This window comes from Pollicipes pollicipes, unplaced genomic scaffold (genome assembly GCF_011947565.3).
Source record: "Pollicipes pollicipes isolate AB1234 unplaced genomic scaffold, Ppol_2.1 Scaffold_5724;HRSCAF=6776_pilon_pilon_pilon, whole genome shotgun sequence".
In the NCBI taxonomy this organism is placed as follows: domain Eukaryota; kingdom Metazoa; phylum Arthropoda; class Thecostraca; order Pollicipedomorpha; family Pollicipedidae; genus Pollicipes; species Pollicipes pollicipes.
In genome coordinates, this window is record NW_023596746.1 from 9,291,697 (window position 1) to 9,312,644 (window position 20,948).

A 20,948-nucleotide genomic window follows, 5' to 3' on the forward strand; every position below is an offset into this window, starting at 1 on the left:
AGTGTGTGCCTCTGTGCGCAGTGGACCGGTTTCTCTCGGGCACGGAGCGTGAGCGGATGAGCGACGACGACCAGATGAACGCGCTGCTGCAGCACCTGGACACGGTGGCCGAGCTGCGTCACGGCGGATCCCGCGTCAAATGGACCAAGGCGCTCAGGTGAGCACACAATCAGGCCACATGGCCAGCTGACAAAAACAGCTGGCTGTGTGTGTGGGGAGGGGGGGGGGGGGTTGAATCAAGACTACTACCTGCGTCCATGAGCACTTTCATATTGTAGTTTTCTGCCAAAGAAGGAAAGAGACCATGAACATGTCGCTTGTGAGCCATATTAAGCCTCCGAGAATCTTGTGTTACACGCCCGAGCATCACTCCGTCTGGACATGTGCGTGGGCCGGTCTTGCCTGTGTTACACGTCCGAGCCTCACTCCGTCTGGACATGTGCGTGGGCCGGTCTCACCTGTGTTACACGTCCGAGCCTCACCTCATTAGAACATGTGCGTGGGGTGGTCTCCCCCGCCTTCATATCTCGCCTCGACACCACCTGTTGACGTCTGTATGACTCAAGGCTCATCTGTCCTCGCTCTGCCGCCCATTGCGTACGTCAGCCCGGCCGGTCATGTCCTCGCTCCGGATCGGACACGGCCCGCTGTCTGCTGCCGGCGTCCGGCAGACAGCACCACCAGGTGGTGCGCAGACGTCACCCGGCCCTGTCTGTGCTCGGACCCCGTCTGGCGTGAGGTGACGGGCCGCTCCCTGCCCGGCAGGGTGGAGATCTCCAAACTGCGCCGTCGGAAGGCGCTGGCTCTGACGGGCGGCTCGCTGGGACGGAAGCCGGCGCCGGCTGGCCAGAAGCGCCGCCGCCACGGCTCCGACTCCTCCGGCTCCCAGTCAGGTGAGCTGGTCATGCCTCTCCAGCTTCCAGACAGGTGAGCCGCGCATACCTCCCGGTTCCAATTCAGGTCAGCTGCTCACATCTCCAGCTCCCAGACAGGTGAGCTGCTCACATCTCCTCCAGCTCCCAGCCAGGTGAGCTGCTCACACCTCTTCAGCTTCCAGTCAGGTGAGCTACTCACACGTCCTCCAACTCCCAGCCAGGTGAGCTGCTCACATCTCCGGCTTCCAGTCAGGTGAGCTGCTGACACCTCCTCCGGCTCTCAGTTCGGTAAGCTGCTTATACGTCCTCCGACTCCCAGTCAGGTGAGCTGCTCATGCCTCCTCTGACTTCGGTGGTTTTCCAGCCGAGTGAGCGGTTCGTAACTGGGATGGCACCGCAGACGCCCAGCTGTTTGTCAGCTGTATTGCCGTTTCCTCCTTGCGTGATGATGATCTCGTGGGTTCTTGACTTTATGAGGACCTAAAATGGGTCGTTTTTATTTTAAATGGTTCAGTGGTGCCTGATCACGATCTAAAGTTTTGTCCCAAACTTCACCTACGAGTACATCTCTCGAGTTAGGCGTAATGTCTTTATTTGGGGATGCACCATCTCTCGATGTGGTCGCGTGTAAGGATTTTAATAGGTGTCTCAATTCGTCATATTAGTTGCGGGAATGCGTGTTAAGTTCCGTTCTGCCACGCTTTTACGATGATGTACTGTGTGATCGATCATGCAGGCCACTACACCAAAATGTGCAGTAGCACCTTAAGATACACTAGCAAACGCTGCACAGAAGTGGAGCCGCGCAGCTCTGCGTTCAGCTCTCTAAATGCGTTAAAGTGCATGATCATATGTCCCATTGATGGAATGTTGCTTAAGATAGGCGGTCAAACGGTATATACCAGTTAATTGTTTGGATGCTATGTAGCTCACTGTAACTGCTTATGGATCCGTGATTGTTTTCGAGCGGACATCGGCAAACGCGACGCCCGCCGTCGCAAACTTTTGTGTGAAACGCCACTGTTTGTGGTGGCCGTATCAGTCGCCAGAGATGGTGTAACTCTGATTAGAGCTTTGTTCGTGAGAGCTGGAGCTTCCTATACCAAGCCATCGCCTCGCCTCGAGTTGATAACAGCGCCATTTCCTGGCTGTTGGGCACACAGTATAACTACGGCACTAAAAAGGTGGTCATCGCGTACACCGACGGGCAGATCCCAGGTGGCTAGACAGACAGCAGGACTGGCCTGATGCCGTGGCGTTGGTCGGCCCTCGGGCGGGGCCTGAGCGTGTGCCGGGCGGGGCCGGCAGGCGACGACTCGTCGGACGGCACCGAGGACAACACGGAGGCGTGCAGCGAGGTCAGCAGCGCGCGCCGCTCCCGGGACTCGTCGCCACACGAGCGGCCGCCGCCGCCCCGCAAGCGGGCCCGAGCCGCGCCGGCCGTCGACGGTCAGTGGCCGCCCCCGCCGCCGCCGCCGCCGCTGCCGCTCCACCCCAGGCTGCTCGCCCGGGCCGTCCGCTGTCACTGCACTGATCGACCTGCCGCTCGCTGCGAGCTCACCGGTTGTGGTGTGGAGTGATGAATGGGTTTGCTAGGGCGCGGCTAACGTTTTAAAACTACGTTTCTTTTATTAGAAATTTACACTGACTGCACAAAAATGAGTGCATGACCTTCCGTATGCGTAAGATAAAACTACTGATTTGTGCTTTCATCTGCCATTGAGTGCAAGCCGATTTTGAGATCTGTTCAAACTCGCCCACTCACCAGCCCGTTGGGTGGTGCAGTAACAGCAGATGACGCTCGTTGCCGTGTGCTGTGATGGCGCCCTCCGGCCGGCAGAGGAGGCCAGGGGATCGAAGGCGGGCGCTCGTCGCGGCTCGTCAGGAAAGCGGGGCCGGGCCGGCGGCCGCGGCTCGCCGGCCAAGGGCTCGGCGGCCGCCGCCTCCTCCGGCGCCGAGAGTCACGACGGAAACGGTAACTGTCCGGCCGCGCGTGGGCGCCCTGGCGGCCCTCCGCGCACCGCAGTCGGGTGTGGAGAGTTCTGGTTGCCTCTTGTTGATTTTGAGCGCAAGCGATCCCCAGGAAGACGTCAAGTAGCAGTCCAGTCTTACAGTACGGAAGCGGTCCAGTTTCAGGGGCAGTTAATGCATGGTACACGAAAACTGATGACACAAACAGTGCATACTCAGCCATGAAGGTCACCATCATTCTGTCAGTAGCTGGTGTGTCGCCACCCTAGCGCCAGCCGCGGCATGCGCTGGTCGCGGCGCGGCGATGACCCGGCTGTGGTTCTGGGCGGCGATGACCGGGCTGTGGTTCTGGGCGGCGATGACTCGGCCGTGGTTCTGGGCGGCGATGACTCGGCCGTGGTTCTGGGCGGCGATGACTCGGCCGTGGTTCTGGGCGGCGATGACTGGGCTCCCGCCGCCGGCAGAGCTGTCGGCGGAGGGCGGCACGCGCCAGCCGACGGCGGCCAGCCCGCCGGCCAGTCGCCGCCTGGCCGGCTCGGCCGCCTCCAGTCCGGCCGGGGTCAACCGACGCACGGCCGTGCTCTTCACCAAGAAGGCGGCCGGCATCAAGGTAGGCGGGAGTCGCGGCGAGGCGGACCGGGGCAACCGGAGAGATTCACGTGATGTCAGGGAGCCCTGTGGCGTCAGGGGCGGAGCGGAACAGCCGGAGAGGCTCACGTGGTGTCGGGGAGGGGGGGGGGGGGGGGGGTCACGTGTTGTCAGGGGCAGACCGCGGCGGCCGGAGAGGCTCACGTGGTGTCAGGGGTCACGTGGTGTCAGGGGCAGACCGCGGCAGCTGGAGAGGCTCGCGTGATGTCGGGGGTCACGTGGCGTCAGGGGCGGACCAGGGCAGCCGGGGAGGCTTATGTCATGCTCGGGGCGCGTCTTTAGCAATTGTTGCAGGGATGCCTAATTTAGCGTCGGTTTGGTTTCGTTGGCAGTCGTCCTGTGACGTGTTTGGACTGATCTTGTCAGCATGTTCGATGGTGGTCCGCCGGCCTCAGCAGACCGGTGGCCACTTCCAATGGCCTACGGTAACGCGATGTTCACGCCGTCTGTTTGCGGTCTCAGGGTAGTCCGTCTCCTCAGAAGAAGGACGGCAGGAAACGGACCAAGTCTGGGTCACAGCCGGCCAGCGCGGACGATAATGTGACGGTACGTCGGGGCTGGGATTGCTTGTCGCCCACGCCCACGCGCTGTTGGCTATGTTTAGTTTGCTTTGTGGCCGCAACAGGCTTTTAGCTGTCGGCGGGCGACGGGAGTGATCATAACGGCCAAATGCGGGTTCCGGAAACAACTTTTTCAGACGTTGAAATTATTTAAGATATTTGCTGCTTAGGTTTAGACAAAAAAATCAAAGGCGCTGAAAACATTGTCATTGCACTCTTTCTTCACTCCGCTGCAAGAACTTCCCGTTTACTCGTGGTTATTTCTCAAAAGTTCTGGCGTATTTAGTCAACAGCTGGTATCATCACTTTTCCGCGGCAGCGTTGGTGTTATCGTGTCCTCGAGTGGAAAGATCAGTCGGAAGGGAAGGAAGACAGTTACGCTCCCAGCTTCTGTGATAGTGCCACCTGTGGCTGACGGGGGCGCCTACACATCAGTTCGATCGGATTCGAGTGTGTGCTATATCGTCACGATCCATCCGAAGACGTCGACCTTCGAGCCGAGCCCGCTCCCGTCTCGGCGGCTTTGTGTCGCAGCGCCTTCTTCCACATCTCCAGGCAACAATGCCTTGTCCACAATTACTCTCCTTTGCCCACCTCCGTTTCTCAAGGCAAGCGTTTCTCCCTGGACTGAGGTCCTCTTGCTTGCCCTCCCGCCTCTGCTATATGATGGGCTGGTTGGCGGCCGCCCGGCGTGAAGCCGAGCAGCGTCGGTGCTGGAACTGACGGGGCCAAGGCCAGGTGCGCCTGGGTGCTGACCTCAGCCGCCTGGCTGCTGACCTCGGCCGTCTGGGTGCTGACCTCAGCCGCCTGGGTGCTGATCTCAGCCGTCTGACTGCTGACCACAGCCGTCTGGCTGCTGACCTCAGCCGTCTGGATGCTGACCTCAACTGCCTAGGTGCTGACCTCAGCCGTGTGGGCCCTGACAGGTGTCACGCTCCAAGTCACGCTCGACCGACGACGGTGACGAGGAGGCGGCGCCTGCCGGCTCGGGCCGGGACAGCGGCGACGAGGTGCCGCCCACCAACGCCAGCTTCACACAGTACCGGCAGCGGCGAGGTGAGGTCCGCCGCTGGGCACCAGCTTCACACAGTACCGGCAGCGGCGAGGTGAGGTCCGCCGCTAGGCACTAGCTTCACACAGTACCGGCAGCGGCGAGGTGAGGTCCGCCGCTGGGCACCAGCTTCACACAGTGCCGGCAGCGGCGAGGTGAGATCCGCCCGCTGGGCACCAGCGGGAACAGTGTAGTAGAGGGAGAGAGAGGCTGGCCCCAACCGCTCTGCACCGACTGGGAGGTACTGTCATACAAGGCAGCGGCGTTTGGGACCACGGAGGGACCACCGGGCGTCGGCCGAGTCCATCAGAGTTGCGACTCGTCGCGCGCCCGCCTTCTGACGCCGCGCCGCGACTCTGGCAGAGGCGGCGGTCGGCACCGACGATGAGACGGCCAGCGAGCCCGACGACACCGTGCCGCCCGGCATCGAGACGGGCTCCGAGGACTCGGACCTCGACACGGCCGACGACCTGGACGACGATGACGTCATCAGCGGCTCGGAGATCCCGCTGGAGCCGCTGGACCTGGTGTGGGCCAAGTGTCGCGGCTATCCCTGGTACCCGGCTCTGGTGAGTGTGACGGGCGGCTCGCGCACGCGGCGCCCGCTCGCTCTGGGGACACAGCGCTGCCGCACCGCGTTACCAGTGGGTGCCAGCAGCGGCGCTGGAGCCATGGGCGGGCGGTGAATACTGGTGCTCGCCGCCGGCGCTGCATGTTGACCCGCGCTGAGCACGTTGGGGGCCGTGGCCTGAAGCTAACCCTTGTCAGCCACCATCTCTCCGCTTTTTGGTGTAGTAAGTGGCGTCGGCGCCAGCCTTTAAGCACATAAGGTTATATTTGTGTGCAGTTTTTCTGCGCCGTCTATGGGCGAGGGCAATCGCTTTACGAAGGGAGCGCGACGTTCGCCTTCATGCCCCTTTCATTAAGTATAGGGAGTCGGCGACTGCATTGGTCGCATTAGAGCTTGGGAGCCAGGGCGCCACCGAAATTCGAACCGGGGCCCCACGTGGGAATCCAAGGAGGACACCTCCTCTAACGGTGGACCTGGCGGCCCCGGCAGCCGTGTACGCTGAGGTGTGTTGATGGGCCGTTAACGGAGCCGGCCTCCCCTAACGGTGGATCTGGCGGCCCCGGCAGCCGTGTACGCCGAGGTGTGTTGATTGGGCCGTTAACGGAGCCGGCCTGCCCTAACGGTGGATCTGGCCGCCCCGGCAGATCATCAACCCCAAGATGCCGCGCACCGGCTACTTCCACAACGGCGTGCCGATCCCAGTTCCGCCCGACGACGTGCTGGCGCTGGCTGACGTTCACACCGGCCCCATGTACCTGGTGCTGTTCTTCGACGCCAAGCGCACCTGGTCAGTGACTGCATCACCCCGGTGGCCGACCGACCTCAGGTGGCGCCGACGGGCCAGCCAGGCTTCAGCCTGCTCTGAACGCCTCGTTGGTTCTTCGCAGCTACCGAATTTTTCTGATTGGAGTCGCATGCAAGACAGAGATGTATTTGGGAAGCATCCGGAAGTAGACGCTTATCGAAGGCGGACATTGTTCTCAACAGTCAACTGAATGTGACAGAGATGTATTTGGGAGGCATCCGGAAGTAGACGCTTACCGGAGGCGGACATTGTTCTCAACAGTCAACTGAATGTGACAGAGATGTATTTGGGAAGCATCCGGAAGTAGACGCTTATCGGAGGCGGACATTGTTCTCAACAGTCAACTGAATGTGACATACTTGCCTCGTTACTGGGATAACGCTGAGTAATCAAGTTCAGTACAGGGCATGAAATGGCCACAGTAACCGGTGCGCTCGAACAGCCCTAAACATCATCGAGTTTATTTTCCATACCCTTTTTTCCTTGATCCCCCGCCCGGAGGCTGTCCCGCTGCTGACTGAGCGTCGGCCGCTGCCGCGAGACCGTCTTTTGCCGTGTGTCCACTGATGTCTTTTTCCGATCCCTCCCGTGTGCCCTCTGGTGTCTTTTTCCCGATCCCTGCCGTGTCCTCTGGTATCTTCTCCCCTATCCCCTGCCGTGTATCCCCTGGTGTGTTTTCCGTGATCCCTGCCGTGTGCCCCTTGATGTCTTTTCCCCGATCCCTGCCGTGTCCCCTGATGTCTTTTCCCCGACCCCTGCCGTGTCCCCTGATGTCTTTTCCCCGACCCCTGCCGTGTGTCTCCTGATGTCTTTTCCCAGATCCCTGCCGTGTCCCCTGGTGTCTTCGCGATCTTCTTCCATATGTCCCCTGGTGACTTTTCCTCGGTCCCCTGCCGTGTGCTCCCTGGTATATTCTCGATCTCCTGCCGAGTGTCCCTGGTGTCTTCGCGATCTTCTTCCGTGTGTCCCCTGATGTCTTTTCCTCGGTCCCCTGCCGTGTGCTCCCTGGTATCTTTTCGATCTCCTGCTGAGTGTTCCTGGTGTCTTCGCGATCTTCTTCCGTGTGTCTCCTGATGTCTTTTCCCAGATGCCTGCCGTGGCCCCTGGTGTCTTCGCGATCTTCTTCCATATGTCCCCTGGTGACTTTTCGTCGGTCCCCTGCCGTGTGCCCCCTGGTATATTCTCGATTTCCTGCCGTGTATCCCCTGGTGTCTTCTCGATCTCCTGCCGTGTCCCTGGTGTCTTCTCGATCTCCTGCCGTGTCCCTGGCGTCTTCTCGATATCCTGCCGTGCCCCCTGATGTGTCCTCCCCGTCCCCCCCGCCCCCCTCCGGAGCCGCTGCTGACCGGGCGTCTGACCGTCCGACAGGCAGTGGCTGCCGCGCAACAAGCTGGAGCCGCTGGGCGTCGACCCGGCGCTGGACAAGGCCAAGCTGGTGGAGTCGCGCAAGGCGGCCGACCGCAAGGCCGTCAAGACCGCCTACGAGAAGGGCATTCTGCATCAGTGCCGCGTCACCGGCAAGAACGCCACGTTCAGCCTGGAGTCGGCTGACAAGGAGAAGCCGTCCGCCGTCGATCTGTGCTACAAGGGCTCGCTGTGAGGCGCCGCGTCCCGTGCACCGAACTCCTCCCCGTGCCGCGGGGAGGGGCACGGACGCGGCGGGGAGTGGCGCCCCAGCTGGGGAGCGGCGACCGCTCCGCCAGATGCTGGTCGGTGGGGAAGGCACCTATTGGCTGCGGTGTGTCGGGGCACGGTAGCGCTGTCCTGGGTTGCTGGTGTCACGCGCAAGATTCGACCCCGATGCCGTGCGAACTGAGGCCTCCATCCACAGCGAGTGCGTCCGGCTGGTAGGGTAGGCGCCGTGTGGGCGACCCGCGCGCAGTGCCCCCGCCGGCCGGCGGCGGCCTCGGCCAGCTGTGACTGACGCCTGGCTCCGCCGGACCACACTGCCGAGCTGACAGCGGTCCACAGCGAGGGCCGCAGGCGCTGGGTGATGTACAAATGACGACTTTTGAGGCGTTGGCCGTGGTCTGTGGTAAGGAAGGCATTTGAAGGCCAGAGAACTCGGGAGTCACGTATTGTGCTGCCAATGGCTTTGATTTCATCGCCATCGATGTATTCATTTTCACCGAGCATAGTGGCTTGACTAGGGTTTCAGACAACTTGGATCAAGCTTGGTTGTTAGATGTCGTCTTTGAAGTAAATGAGTCGTAAATATACGAGGGAAACTATTGGTTGCCTTGTTTATTCGCCGAGTGTGGTGCTTTCAAGATACAGGAACACACACAACGAGAACAAGAGCACGTTACTTGCGATCAGTGAACCGTATCTTGCATCACCTAGCCTGTGTGGCGTATTCGGAAGTCGCACTGCCCAGCTTCGCTGCATGCGTCGCCTCTGATAACTTTTTACCATCGCGGTACCATCCCTGCTGCTGTGGCCGGCTGGCTATCCGCATGAATCAGCAACCGTCCTGATGTAAGCCGTTGGGGGCGTAGCGATGACGAGTCAGCGAGCCGGTACTGCGGACTCAACGAGGTGGGGTGTTCGTCCAGAGGCCCCACTCTGGTTACCATGGCACAGCGGTCACTTGAGGCTCATTCCTAGAATGTTCGAAACTAGCCTCGTCAGGAACGGACTGAATGCTGTTCAGGATCTCTGGGAACTTACGGATACTTCGTTCACCTGGAAATCGTACACACTTGTTCATACAAGCCGAGGCGGTCATGCCGCAGACAACGCGTCGCATGAGAGCTCTGTGCGTGGCACTTTTCCCAAGAGCAGCCAGCTGCGGCTCGGAGCTGTGGTGATGCGCGCGAACGTAACTGCATCGGGCTCCACTACTTCCTGCTCGAACGCAGCTCTTGGGATGCTGTTTCGCAGCAGTGAAGACATTCACACAGGAATTGGATGGAGCCTCCCAAAACACCAAATAGATCCCCCACACAGATCGTAACACTATGGTTTTTACTCTCGACTATTATGCCCTTGCTGTTTTGAAATAACACGTGCTCTCGCGCACCAGGGCAGACGCGCCTGGTAGTTTGTTCGAAGAAAGTCCATCTGTTTTGTTTCGTCTTATCTCTCAGCGGGCGGTGAGAGGCGAGGGGAAGGTCCCCTCTCTTAGATGACATCAGAGCAGCACGTTCTCAGACACCGGGGCTGTGGAACATCCATGGCTCGACCAGTGGCCCACGCAGCACAAGACCGATAGCAAAGTCGCACTTGAACGTGAGATTCATTCACAGTTGTGTGCGATGTGGTGTTTGCGCTTCATTTCACCAGCACGATGCAAGAACCTTTTGAACCAATAAATCGGCAATTAAATTTTGTCATATCGTAGAGACACAAGCAAACACGGCTTTGGATTTGAAATGTTTTACCGTTTTACCGACTTGCCAAATTTTGAATTGTATGCATTTCAAAGCACTTAAGTATTGGGCGTCAGGTGGAAACTCTGCCCATATTGGGTGGCGAGGAAGGGAGGGAGACCAAGATTGGGGGCCCAGCTCAGCATTTGGGGGCCATGCTCCCCCCAAAAAAGGATAAAAATTTCACCCATGGCCGCAGTTGGTGCTGACAAACGTACTGACGACGAATCGAACGCGACCCATTTCCGACATGTTAATCAAGCGATGCCGTTCGCAGCCACATTGTGACATTTCCCGGCGTGAACAAATAGACACATGACACTAACTTAGTCAGATGACAAGTACATTAGATATCTGGCTTTCGCATAAGCCTGCAATGATGTGCCTAAGCTAGTTGGTTGCTGAGCGGGAAATCTGGACCAGTCATGAACTCGCATTAGCGCAGCGTGCACCGGCGCGCCGCTGTTCGGCGCGCTGTGGCGGACTGAGATGCCAACTGAGCAGCCGTGCTCAGCCATGGGATGGCATAACTTGTACACAGATATCAAAACTGCCTCGGTACGCTGCCGGACAATCATTCAGTCTTTTCAGTAGGGCTCCACTACAGATCTAAAATGACTCGCTAATAATAATAAAGATAATAATAAGAATAAAATTTGTTTCTCATTTGTGATGTTTCATTGTATCCACATATCGGCTCGTCTGCTCTCGCTCCCCCCTGGTTTTCACCACGAGTGGCACAAGTCATAAGAATGGATTCGTGCCACACAGTGATAGAATAGATTGTTGCGTGCTTAGAAAGGGGCTTTTTAAAAGCCAGTGCATTTTCATCAAATAGGTATTCTGATAACTGAACATTCAACAATCAAATTGTGAACAATAAGAGAACGCAAACGCACATGGGATACGCGCACGGGTTGTTGATGAAGGCAAACGCACATGGGATACGCACACGGGTTGTTGATGAAGGAAAACGTACACGGGTTGTTGATGAATGCAAACGCACATGGGATGCGCCCAATGTGGCGTTGACGCGTCGGGACAATGTTGTTCACGCGTCTTCAGTGAGCAGTCATACGCGCCACTCACATACATTGAACGAGCAAGCGCGTCGTGTCTTTCAGTGTGCTGGTAATACATCTATAACTGCTATCGTGCGATTGTCCGCTGCCAAAAACGGCAAGGGTGCTTTTTATATGTAAAAGACAAAGGTGATACCGTCATTTATGGGAATGCTTGAATGAACCAGGAAACGGTATGCAACGATATTAAGAGTTCCGGCATTAGCGTCAGGGTTCATCACAAACAGCCCCGTCTGCGAGCAGTACCCCCATCGACAGCGCAGCTCCTACGAACGGAAGCGGTCTGCTCGCCGCTGACCGGAGCCGGGCGATACCGGCCGACACTGTCCGGAGCTGGGCGACACTAGCCGACACTGGCCGGAGCTGGGCGACGCTAACTGTACACTGTCCGGACCCGAGGGACGCTCGCCGACACTGTCCGGAACCGGGTGACACTGGCCGACACTGGCCTGAGCCGGGCGACGCTGACTGACACTGGCTGGAGCCCGGCGCACAGCACCCCCCCCCCCCCCGCGCCGCTCAGGGCGTGCGGTGGGAGGTGACGCTGCGGCAGGGATAGAGCAGCGGCGAGTGGGTGAACACCGGCGGCCGGCGGCGCGGCGTCACCACTTCCGGCGAGCCGGCCGGGCTCCGCGTGTGGGCCCGCTGAGGCGGCGTCATCTCGACCGCCGAGCCGCGCCGCTCACCGGGGCTTCGCTGCAGCGGCAGGGCAGTGGTGCCGGTGGTACCTGGCCACGGACCGCTGGTGATCATCTGTCGGCGTGTAACGGCTAGCACACCAGTGTGGTACACCACTTTAGACAAGCGTTCTGTTCGCAGATGCATGGGTAGACATTTGGAGCATTAGGGGATATTTTAGTGTTGCAGACGTTCAGACCGGTCTGTGTTGAGCGGAACGTCGGGATGTGCGCCGGTGCAACCACGCACCACAGCCAGGTCAGCACTCGAGAAGAACAGTGGGAGAGATCGTGCGTGATCGACACCGAGTGTTGGAATAACAGCGTGTGTAGGTCTGTGTGACGGGAAGGTCTGTGCCGATGCGTCCAGCTGCGCTGCCGGCCGCGCGCGTCCGACGAACCTGGACGCCTGCAGGCGGCGACACACCAGCAGCCAGTCGGCGCTCAGCTGGTGCAGGTGGTGCGTGTCCCAGGAGTCGCAGACGGGCCAGCGCAGCAGCAGCACCAGCCGCGCCCGCATACGGCTCAGCTCGACCACGAACAGGCTCCAGTTGTCCTGGGGAGCGGCGACCGGGCAGCTTCAGCGAGGCCCGCTCCACTCCGTGCAGCTGTGACAGCAGCGCACACCCTGTTCTCCACAGCTCTGACGACAGTGCACGTCCACGCCATTCTCCACAGCTCTAACATCAGCGTACGTCCACCTCATTCCCACAGCTCCGACGGCTGACCCACTCCTCACAGCTCCGACGACCGCCCACCCCTCACAGCTCCGACGGCTGACCCACTCTTCACAGCTCCGACGGCTGACCCGTTCCTCACAGCCCTGATGGCCGCCCCACTCCTCACAGCCCTGACGGCTACGCACGCCCACTCGCACTCCCCCCAGCTCTGAGAGCAGCGCACGGCCACGGACAGAAGTGCTGGCTGATGACTGGCTGCTCAGATCCTGCTCAAGCTGAACACTGAACCAACACAGTTCTATAGTCCGCCGAAGATAGCGGCTGAACATGCATGATATGGCAATGCTTGCGTGGACTATTCTTGGCCCTGAGTCACCACAAGTAGGAAGTGCATGCAGGTGAAGTGCGTGCTCACAAGCGTGACACATGCCCTTATGTACCTCCTGTAGATTGTCAAGATACATGAAGAGCAGGAGCGGCGTTACTGTATGTAATAATCAAGGCGTCTGACCCAAATATCGCACAAGATGGACTGTTCATCATCTGACTCAAGCGACCGCCAGTCCCGTCGTCGAGTTTACTCGGAAGGGCACTGGACAGCTCGAGGGCGCTGCACATAAGCCGTCTGTGCAGTGTGCAGACTGTCAACTGTGTGTTGGCAGCCGCTGGCCTGTGGTTATGTGACGGACGGAGTAGGTAGGCTGCCTTGCCGGGCGCTCCCCGCCGGGCCTCTACGCTCAGTGAAAGTGCGAAACAGCGCAGCGAGGATCTCAGGATCGCCTACACCACGGCCGCAAGCACTCACTGACAAGGTATTGGAATACTTTGGCGGTGAGACGAGCACCAGTCATCGGTCGAGCCTTTCCCGCTTGTCCCGTATGTTCTCAAGCCAGCCCCCACGACATGAGTCTCTGCTGTGAAGCCCTTGATAATTCACCGCACGATAAGCGTATTTTGGAATATCCATTTATGTACACAGCGAGACAATATCGAACGTGCGTGAGAACCGGAGCTGGGATGGCGGGCGTAAGGGCGGAGGTGACGGTCGGAGTGAAGACGATCCTTAAGATGGAGAACATCGACATCAATGACAAAATTTTTAGGTTGGGTTAAACGCAAGAAAGATTCACGCAGTAATCCGGCTAAGAAAGATGGCTAGACTTTTTAGACGCGAGGACAAAGAGCATCGAAATTCTTGACTGAAAAAGAAATGATTCACCGAATTTGGTATCCGATAGTGATGAGTTAAACGCTTGTTCCATTTTCTTTGGGGTGTTTGCACCGTGGTACCGATCTAGTGTCATTGTGGAGATCTGCAGGCCGGTAATAAGCTCAGTTCGGCCTTAGCACCGATGACCAGAAGCTGAGGGTGATCACCTCGCGGGTGTGGGCGCAGGCCCTACCTGGCAGGAGGGCGCAGGGCAATGTCGGCGTCCTCGGGGGAAACAGTGCATTCCTATTCGGACTCAAATAAAACATTTATTTGCACCGCGTCTTGTCCGTTATGATTATAAAAGTGTGCGAACTTTTGTTCTGCCACTCTTCGCTAACGTTATGTGGTGCATCTAATATCACCGAATGGACCCAGTGATTACAGCTTTCGTAACATACGTTGAAAAGAGTGCTATTTATGGAGTGCTCTTTGATTATTTGTTTTTTTAGAGTAGATGAGCCGGTGTTTAAATTTCATTAACAAGCCCCGCGGAGGATATCAGTTTCTCTCGCTTTCACCCCTGACACAGATCTATCCTCCGGAGATTAAACGACGGGGTTTGTTCCGGATAGGCACGATAGAGTGCGCTCACATTCCACGGCAAATATAGCGAAAATACCGGCAGGCCTTGGATCGCACCGCATCCCGCGACCCTGCCTGACAGGAGCGGCCTAACGTCGACATACCCGTTGATCAGGCGTAGCGTAGATCCATATACGGTGACCCTTCCTATACGTCATTTAGTTTACCGCACACTTGCGGTTCTTAAGCTGACTTTATGGGCTTTGCGCTAACGTTGCAGCCAGATGCTATGCTGACCTGGCTGATCATACGACAACCCGACAGATGCCGCTCTAGTGTCTGAAGAGCCTGTCAGACATTGCCACGGACTTCTCGCTCCAAGCTTGTAGACCGTGTGCTGACCTGATGGGCCTCGTTTTGACCATGCAGATCCAGTGCTGACCTGATAGGCCTCGTTTTGACCATGCAGATCCAGCACCGACCTGGCAGACCTCAAACCACCTGAGTAACCCGGCCCCGGCCTACTATTACTACTGACTGCACTGACCTGACAAAATCAACGATGACATGCCACGCGGGGCATGTTTGGAAGCAAGTACGTGTGCATGGACATAGACGTCCGTGAAGTTAGTGATTTATTTGGCTATTGATTTGGTGACGATGCCCAACCTCGATGAAGACGTGTCAAACGGTTCATTGCTGCACAAGAACGCTGAGTCTGTCATGAGAAATCAAACTCAAGTTCAGATAAATGTGAGTGCCATGTCACCTCAAGGTCACAGGCCGATTTCGGACTTTTAACGTGCGCCCGGGAGCTGGTTGAATTCCCTTCGCTCGGGTCAGGGGTCAATTGGACTTTGACTCAAGGGTGCCAAACAATTTCAACGTCCCTGAGATCTCAAACTAAGAGAGATAGAGACAATAGATTCACAGAACATACCAGCCTGTATGTGAACTCACTTGTGCCAAACTTAGGGTTCCTTGGACATGCAAAAGGTCACTGGTGGTGGTTTAAGGTAAGTGACCTTATTGAAATGTCATGACCCTGGGGTCAAATAAAACCAAACAAGGTCAAACTCAAGGGTAGTGTCTCAAGTGCCCCCAGAACTTCTCGTGCAACCGCCATAAATACCGATGCCTGTTCCAAGCAAAAGATCATCGGGGTCAGTGACTTTGTTTGAATTCTATAAGATCAAGGTGACCAAACATCTACGAGATTGCTCCTATTTTGCCATTTGAATGAGTGTCGGGGTTTACGCTAAACGGTATGCTCCTACAAACAAAATGTCGATCTTGTCATTTTAGTTCAGTGACCTACTCTGACTTTTGAAAAAAAATCATGAAACATGTCTGTTGCGGTCCGTGTCATTAATAACATTGAGTGAGCACCAGCAACTACCTAATAAAAACAGCTCTGGAATAAAAAAGCAGGCTAGTTTTGACCACTTTCCGGCCTTCACCTGACCCTGGATTGATGGTAATTCTAAATTCAATTGGTTTATTGCCCGAGAAACTACCTCAGATAGGCATGGCTGCGTCTCACGCTCTGTTGTTACATCATATTGGACGATTCCCTAGAAATGCCCTTCGCTGACGACCATGGCCAGACTTTAAACTGCCATAGGTTAGCGACCTCACAATGCATATCTGATTTTTACATCGAAAGATCCTCTGTTCAATTCTCTACAGCTTTACAAGGTTTCGCACGAAATGTGGAAGTCTGTTTGGGAAACACCTTTCGGGGGCAGCAATTCAACCCTCACCCGAGCGCGCGTTAAACATTTAAAATCGGCGAGTAACTTTGGGTGATATGGAGTTTCCCTGTCATTTAAGATTGAGCGATCGTGAAATCTGAGTGAGACGTCAAGGTTTATTGATGAACGTTCGTCTACGCGTTGAAAAATAATTCTGATGCTAAAGGGGAATGTTCCGCACTTGAAGATATTAAAGCCAGCATCAAATATGATAAAACAAGCTCACTTATAGCTACTGGCATACTCTCAAGTGGAAAAAAAAATTAAAAGGAAAAAGCTACTGGTGGAAATTTCTCTATCCCATAACACAAAAATCTATTCATTTAGTAAAAATGCTGCTCAATACGTCAGTGTTTGATTGCGTCATGGAACGTTTGCATGACGACGAGGTGTTGCCAAACTGGCCGTGCGAAGTTGCCACCGTAACACTCACTTGCAGTACTTTAAGCTCACCGAGAAGTGACGGGACGGTGTTGAAAGTGTTCGCTAAGGGAAGGGTCTCACAGCCCCTGTACCGAGCCGTCATGCTCGGTCCCCTGGACCTGAAAGGCCCCGTACCGAGCCCTCAAATGCGGCCCACCAGACCTGACAGACTCGTGCCGAGCCATCACGTGGCGTGCTCCGTGCCGACCTGACAGATCCGGTGGTGCAGCAGCCGGTCACGGGCGTTCTGAAGGTGCAGCCACTCAGCCACCAGCCAGTCGGGCACCGAATTGTTGAGCGCAAGTGCCAGCTCCAGGCGCGTCAGCAGCGTCACGCGCCGCGCCTCCAGCCACTCGTGCTGGTCCTCCAGCGACATCGGCGCCGTCTGCGGCAGAGGCGCGATACCGGGGCAGAAGCCGCTCAGTAGACGTTTTGACGTGCTGGACAACTGGTTCATCAGTCATGTGCGTGTTGCCGGGTCGTTTGGAGCGGTGCGCTGGGGTGGGTGGGAAGCATGCATCATTTGCCAATAAACGTGAGGAAAATTTAATGTTCGCACGTGGCAGTAAATATCGACGTTTTGCTGCCGGCCTGCTGCAGTAGGCCCTAAGACGTCTTTGACCGTGATACAAAGACTTCTTGATGTGCTTGGTTTATCGAATTGTTTTAGCAAACTCATCTAAAGGCACTCAAAGCAGTCCCAGCTGAAATGCAACAAATACCAATTTGTTGAGAGCTCTGTTCAGCACCAGGTAAGCAATACCCAACTGACCTGTGCAAAGCCGTGATTGGGGGTCTTCAGGTTGAGAGGGAACTTTTCGAGCGAAGGCACCTCCCGGATGTCCTCCATCCTGGCGGACAGGCTGCTGATCCGCCCTCACTCCCAGCACGGCATGGCCTGACCTTGACCGGGCCGCCGGCCGCCGAATGGTGCCCTCGAGCGCTATCTCAGTGGCGCACACAGTTACACAACGGCGGCGGGCAGTGTGTCAGTGGCGCACGCAGTCTCCTAATAGCGGCGAGTTGTGGTTAGTAACGCACACAGGCACACAACAGCGGCGGGCATAGTGTCAAACGCACACAGGTATACAACGGCAGCGGGCAGTGTGTCAGTGGCGCACATGGGTACACGACGGCGGCGGGCAGTGTGTCAGTGGCGCACACGGGTACACAACGGCGGCGGACAGTGCGCAAGTGGCGCACACGGGCACACAACAATGGCGCGCACAGGCACACAACAACGGCGAGCATAGTGTTAAACGCACGCAGGTATACAACGGCAACGGGGAGTGTGTCAGTGGCGCACACAACCACGCAACGGCGGCGGGCAGTGTCAGTGGCGCACACAACCACACAACGGCGGCGGACAGGGTGCAAGTGGCGCACGCAGGCGCCTCGCGCGTGGAGCGCACCAGCGGCGCACACAGGCAGCTTATGAGGGTCGGCAATACATTACAGCCGTGCATAGGTATGTGTGTGTTGCTCACACAGGGAGCCGCCAGTGATGGGAGGTATGCGTACGCGCGCCTCTGGCGTCACGACGCGTGAGTGATGCGTGTGAGGTACCCCGTCAAAAATGGGAATTATCATTATGTTCGCAATGCAAGTGTAGGAATATATTTCAACGGCATCATAATTTCACACCGCCCGTCCTGGATCGGCGGAGCTTACCGACGGGGCGTGGAACAATCAGCAAGCCGGTCGTGGTCAGGAACCGCCGCTCCGAACCAAACAAAGCCATTAGGCCGAGCGGAGGCTGAGAAGCTGGAGCGGTGTTCCACATTTGTTTGGGGTTTTGAACTGAAATAACCAGTTTGAAGATCATTCGCTGCAGTTCACAGCTCTGTCCTTCTTAACACCCAAACCTCTCTACTTTCAGAGCTATACGCCCGCATAGATATGCAGACTATTTTGGGGAGAGTATTTCAAGGTCACACATGCATTCATGACGCCACAATTAGCGTCATTCATATCCTGTCATTTCATTAGCCATGCGGCGTAGGAAAAACATAATTGTGGAGCCTTTTACACCAGGCGTCCTTTGGCACGATTCCCAGATAAAATGGCCCTCAATTAGCTCCCAATCAATGCTGTGCAAGGCACGATGGCGTAGTCAAGCAATGACGTGTTGAGGAGTATGCTAAGTAATACTAAATAAAGAAATTGTGTTGTCTAGAGCAGTCTTTTCCACTTAAAACCCGTCAATGATTATAAGTGAGCCTATTTCATGATATCTGATGCTTGCTTCAGTGTCTTCGAATGTGGAACATTCCCCTTAAGACAGCAGTCATCGGTGTCACGGCGCGCGCGAGTACGTACCGCGGCAGCGGGTGGGAGCATTTAGGTGCGCCTGAGGTGCCACCGGCGAGGTTAAAACGTCACTAGCGCTGATGAGGTACTACAGGCGCGCGCAGGAGATAGCGTTGCGTGAGTCTTCTATTCATGCGTGATGAATAAACCCACAGGTCATACTCACGCCTGTCCTGTACGCAGGTCATACTCACGCCCGCTCTGCCTGCAGGTCACGCAGCCACTACTCTACTTGTCGGTCATGATTACGCGAGTGTTTTGACGGCCGTTCGCGGTTAAAGCAGAACAGCATTTTCCCGCCTGTCGTGATTACGGACACGGGAGGGGGGCATAGCGGTCGTGATTGCCCCCCTCCCATAGTGTTTGTCACATTGTATTTTTCCGGAACTGCAGGAGACAGCGTCACCGCGGTTTTAACGACGACATTGCTTTATCCGCCGGTCATAACAGTGCGTGTGTGTCGGTTAGGACTACATCTTGATTATAAATCCCGCAATAGGGCCTTGTCGATGTTGACTGTATAGAAAACAGTTTTGTGTCGTGGTTACGAAATCGGAGAAATGAAGTACATCCGCGAAAATTCACTCGTTTTTATATCAATATTTCATATAACTTGCTGCAATCCTGTAAATGTGGCAATTGCGTTTATCCCCAACGATTGTGTATGGATCTTGCGAAGCTCTGCAGAAGCCGTGAAGACAGTGTGAGATCTTTGGATGAGAATCTCAATGATATAGGAAACCAAAATGGATTTGTTAACATCCTGTAGAGAGATATCGGCGAAGTTCTCAGGGATCAAAAATGGGTTTTCGAATATCCTTCGAAGGGGCCTCATCGATGTTCTCGATGACTGTAAGGGTGCTCCGCGTGAGGGGTCTCTGAGACTATTTCGAAGTTCTCCGAGACTTTTTTGAAATGTGGTGATCCCATGACAATGTGCATCCTTCTTGGAAACTGGGCAAAGTTATCACCGTCTCTCAGTGCGGTTTTCGCCGAATTCCTTTCGTGAGATGAACTCTTGTCACCACATTTTACGCCGAACAAGTTTGAAAGCTTCAAGTACGGTCTTCAAAAACAGCACGAAAAAGCCATAAAGCGGGTTTTCCCCCGTAGAACTACGCCAGAAAATTTCGGTCTTTCATGGGATATTCCCTGTCTGAGGCCTGCTCATGCCCGCCGTACGCGGACGCCGCCCTGGACCGCCCGCGCGCCGTCGATGGGCACCACCCGCATGGTCGACCGCGAGCTGGTCGCATCACTGCGTTGCTGCATGTTTATGGATCAGTGCCAATGCTTGTGGTGTGTAAAGAAGATGGGACGCCTGCTATAGTAGCTATTTCCGGATTATTTAGCTTTACAGCACACCACAGCCTAACATAAACTTTTGAGAAACGACCTGCCTCATGCATTGACTGGTCTAACAGACATGCGCTTGGCCCTCCTTCAACGTAGCCGGCTGGATCCACTTTTGTATATAGGACAAAAGTACACACTCTTCTTAAATATGCTGCGTGCCTATGTTTGTCGTATGTATTTAGCGTGATTCCAGCATTTGTAGGAAGAGGGTTCGCGTTTCATCGGCCATACATTGCCTACGTTTCATGCAGATCAATACAATTTAAAATAAAACAACACATTATTACGCTATCTGACTGACAGTTTTAGTCGTTATTTGAAACGCCTACCAGGTAGAGGATACCCTCTGCCTGATTGTCGCTATTATGCTATTTACATGACGAGTAGATATGACTTTTATTTACTTCACGACACGGCCCAAATAAGGCGACCTGTGTACATAATGCCTTGGATTGTCATTTTATGTTCGATGTACAATTACATGATCAATACCGCACATTGAGCTTTCGCCTCATAGGACACCAGACCCTCAGCTGGCGACCGCGTGGTCCTCACTGTCTGCGAGCCTGAGATTCTGTGGTCGATCATTGGGATAATGTCCATTTGTTAACATTTGTGCCGGTTCCCGCAATCGTGCCCCAGTTTTTGGACTCCCGACTTCAGCACGTGGTAGGTATCTGGTGTTCAGTTCCAGATGCGGCCGATTGTTTGACCCGGCGATGCCAGTTGGCGGGAGGCGGAAGGGACCCCACGATCAGGCGGCGTGACTGTACCAATGCATCTGATGGCACGTAAAGGGCTCCTCCGGACGGTTGCTGGCAAATATTTCTGTCATAATAGGTGAGTGCGGCTTCGAAGAGTTAAGTCCACAAACTGTTTGGAGCAAACTAAAAGAACTGATGTTTTTTTTCGAAAAACACTGACGTGGCTGACATGGTTCAAGACAAGCAGCACACAAAGACAACAATGGAAGGCGTCAACCTTCTCATTGAAAAACTTTCCTAGCGTGGGACTAACAAACCTCGCCGTTCGAGTCATTCTTCTTGTTAACACAAGGCGCTGGGATCGTGAGTTCTAGA

General features: G+C 55.8%; 2 protein-coding genes across 2 annotated transcripts in view; one reads left to right on the forward strand and one right to left on the reverse strand.

Annotated features, from left to right (window-relative positions):
- The window catches only part of LOC119102462 (bromodomain-containing protein 1-like), a 25,800-nt gene extending 17,097 nt beyond the window's left edge, over positions 1–8,703 (forward strand). Inside the window, 10 exon segments of the mRNA XM_037225832.1 lie at positions 22–157; positions 766–893; positions 2,184–2,291; positions 2,716–2,850; positions 3,311–3,456; positions 3,957–4,040; positions 4,981–5,110; positions 5,469–5,674; positions 6,321–6,463; positions 7,850–8,703. Of these exon segments, the coding sequence (XP_037081727.1) occupies positions 22–157; positions 766–893; positions 2,184–2,291; positions 2,716–2,850; positions 3,311–3,456; positions 3,957–4,040; positions 4,981–5,110; positions 5,469–5,674; positions 6,321–6,463; positions 7,850–8,081 (1,448 nt within the window). The 3' untranslated portion in view covers positions 8,082–8,703.
- Positions 8,704–11,453: 2,750 nt separating this feature from the next.
- Positions 11,454–17,080, reverse strand: LOC119102463 (uncharacterized). The gene is made up of 4 exons (XM_037225834.1): positions 16,976–17,080; positions 16,412–16,588; positions 12,013–12,167; positions 11,454–11,478 (listed from the first exon to the last, which is right to left on the reverse strand). Exons 1-4 carry the CDS (start codon positions 17,051–17,053, stop codon positions 11,454–11,456), a joined length of 435 nt encoding a protein of 144 aa, XP_037081729.1. The 5' UTR covers positions 17,054–17,080.
- Positions 17,081–20,948: the final 3,868 nt, after the last annotated feature.

What these genes read in the sequence shown, in the direction of transcription:
- LOC119102463 (XM_037225834.1), bottom strand. Translation starts at nt 17,053, where the DNA reads ATGGAGGACATCCGGGAGGTGCCTTCGCTCGAAAAGTTCCCTCTCAAC. An exon ending in TGCACCACCGGATCTGTCAG is followed by an intron (nt 12,168 to 16,411) that starts GTCGGCACGGAG and finishes GCCGCTCCCCAG; the next exon opens with GACAACTGGAGCCTGTTCGT. An exon ending in CGCCGCCTGCAGGCGTCCAG is followed by an intron (nt 11,479 to 12,012) that starts GTTCGTCGGACG and finishes TCCCTGCCGCAG; the next exon opens with CGTCACCTCCCACCGCACGC.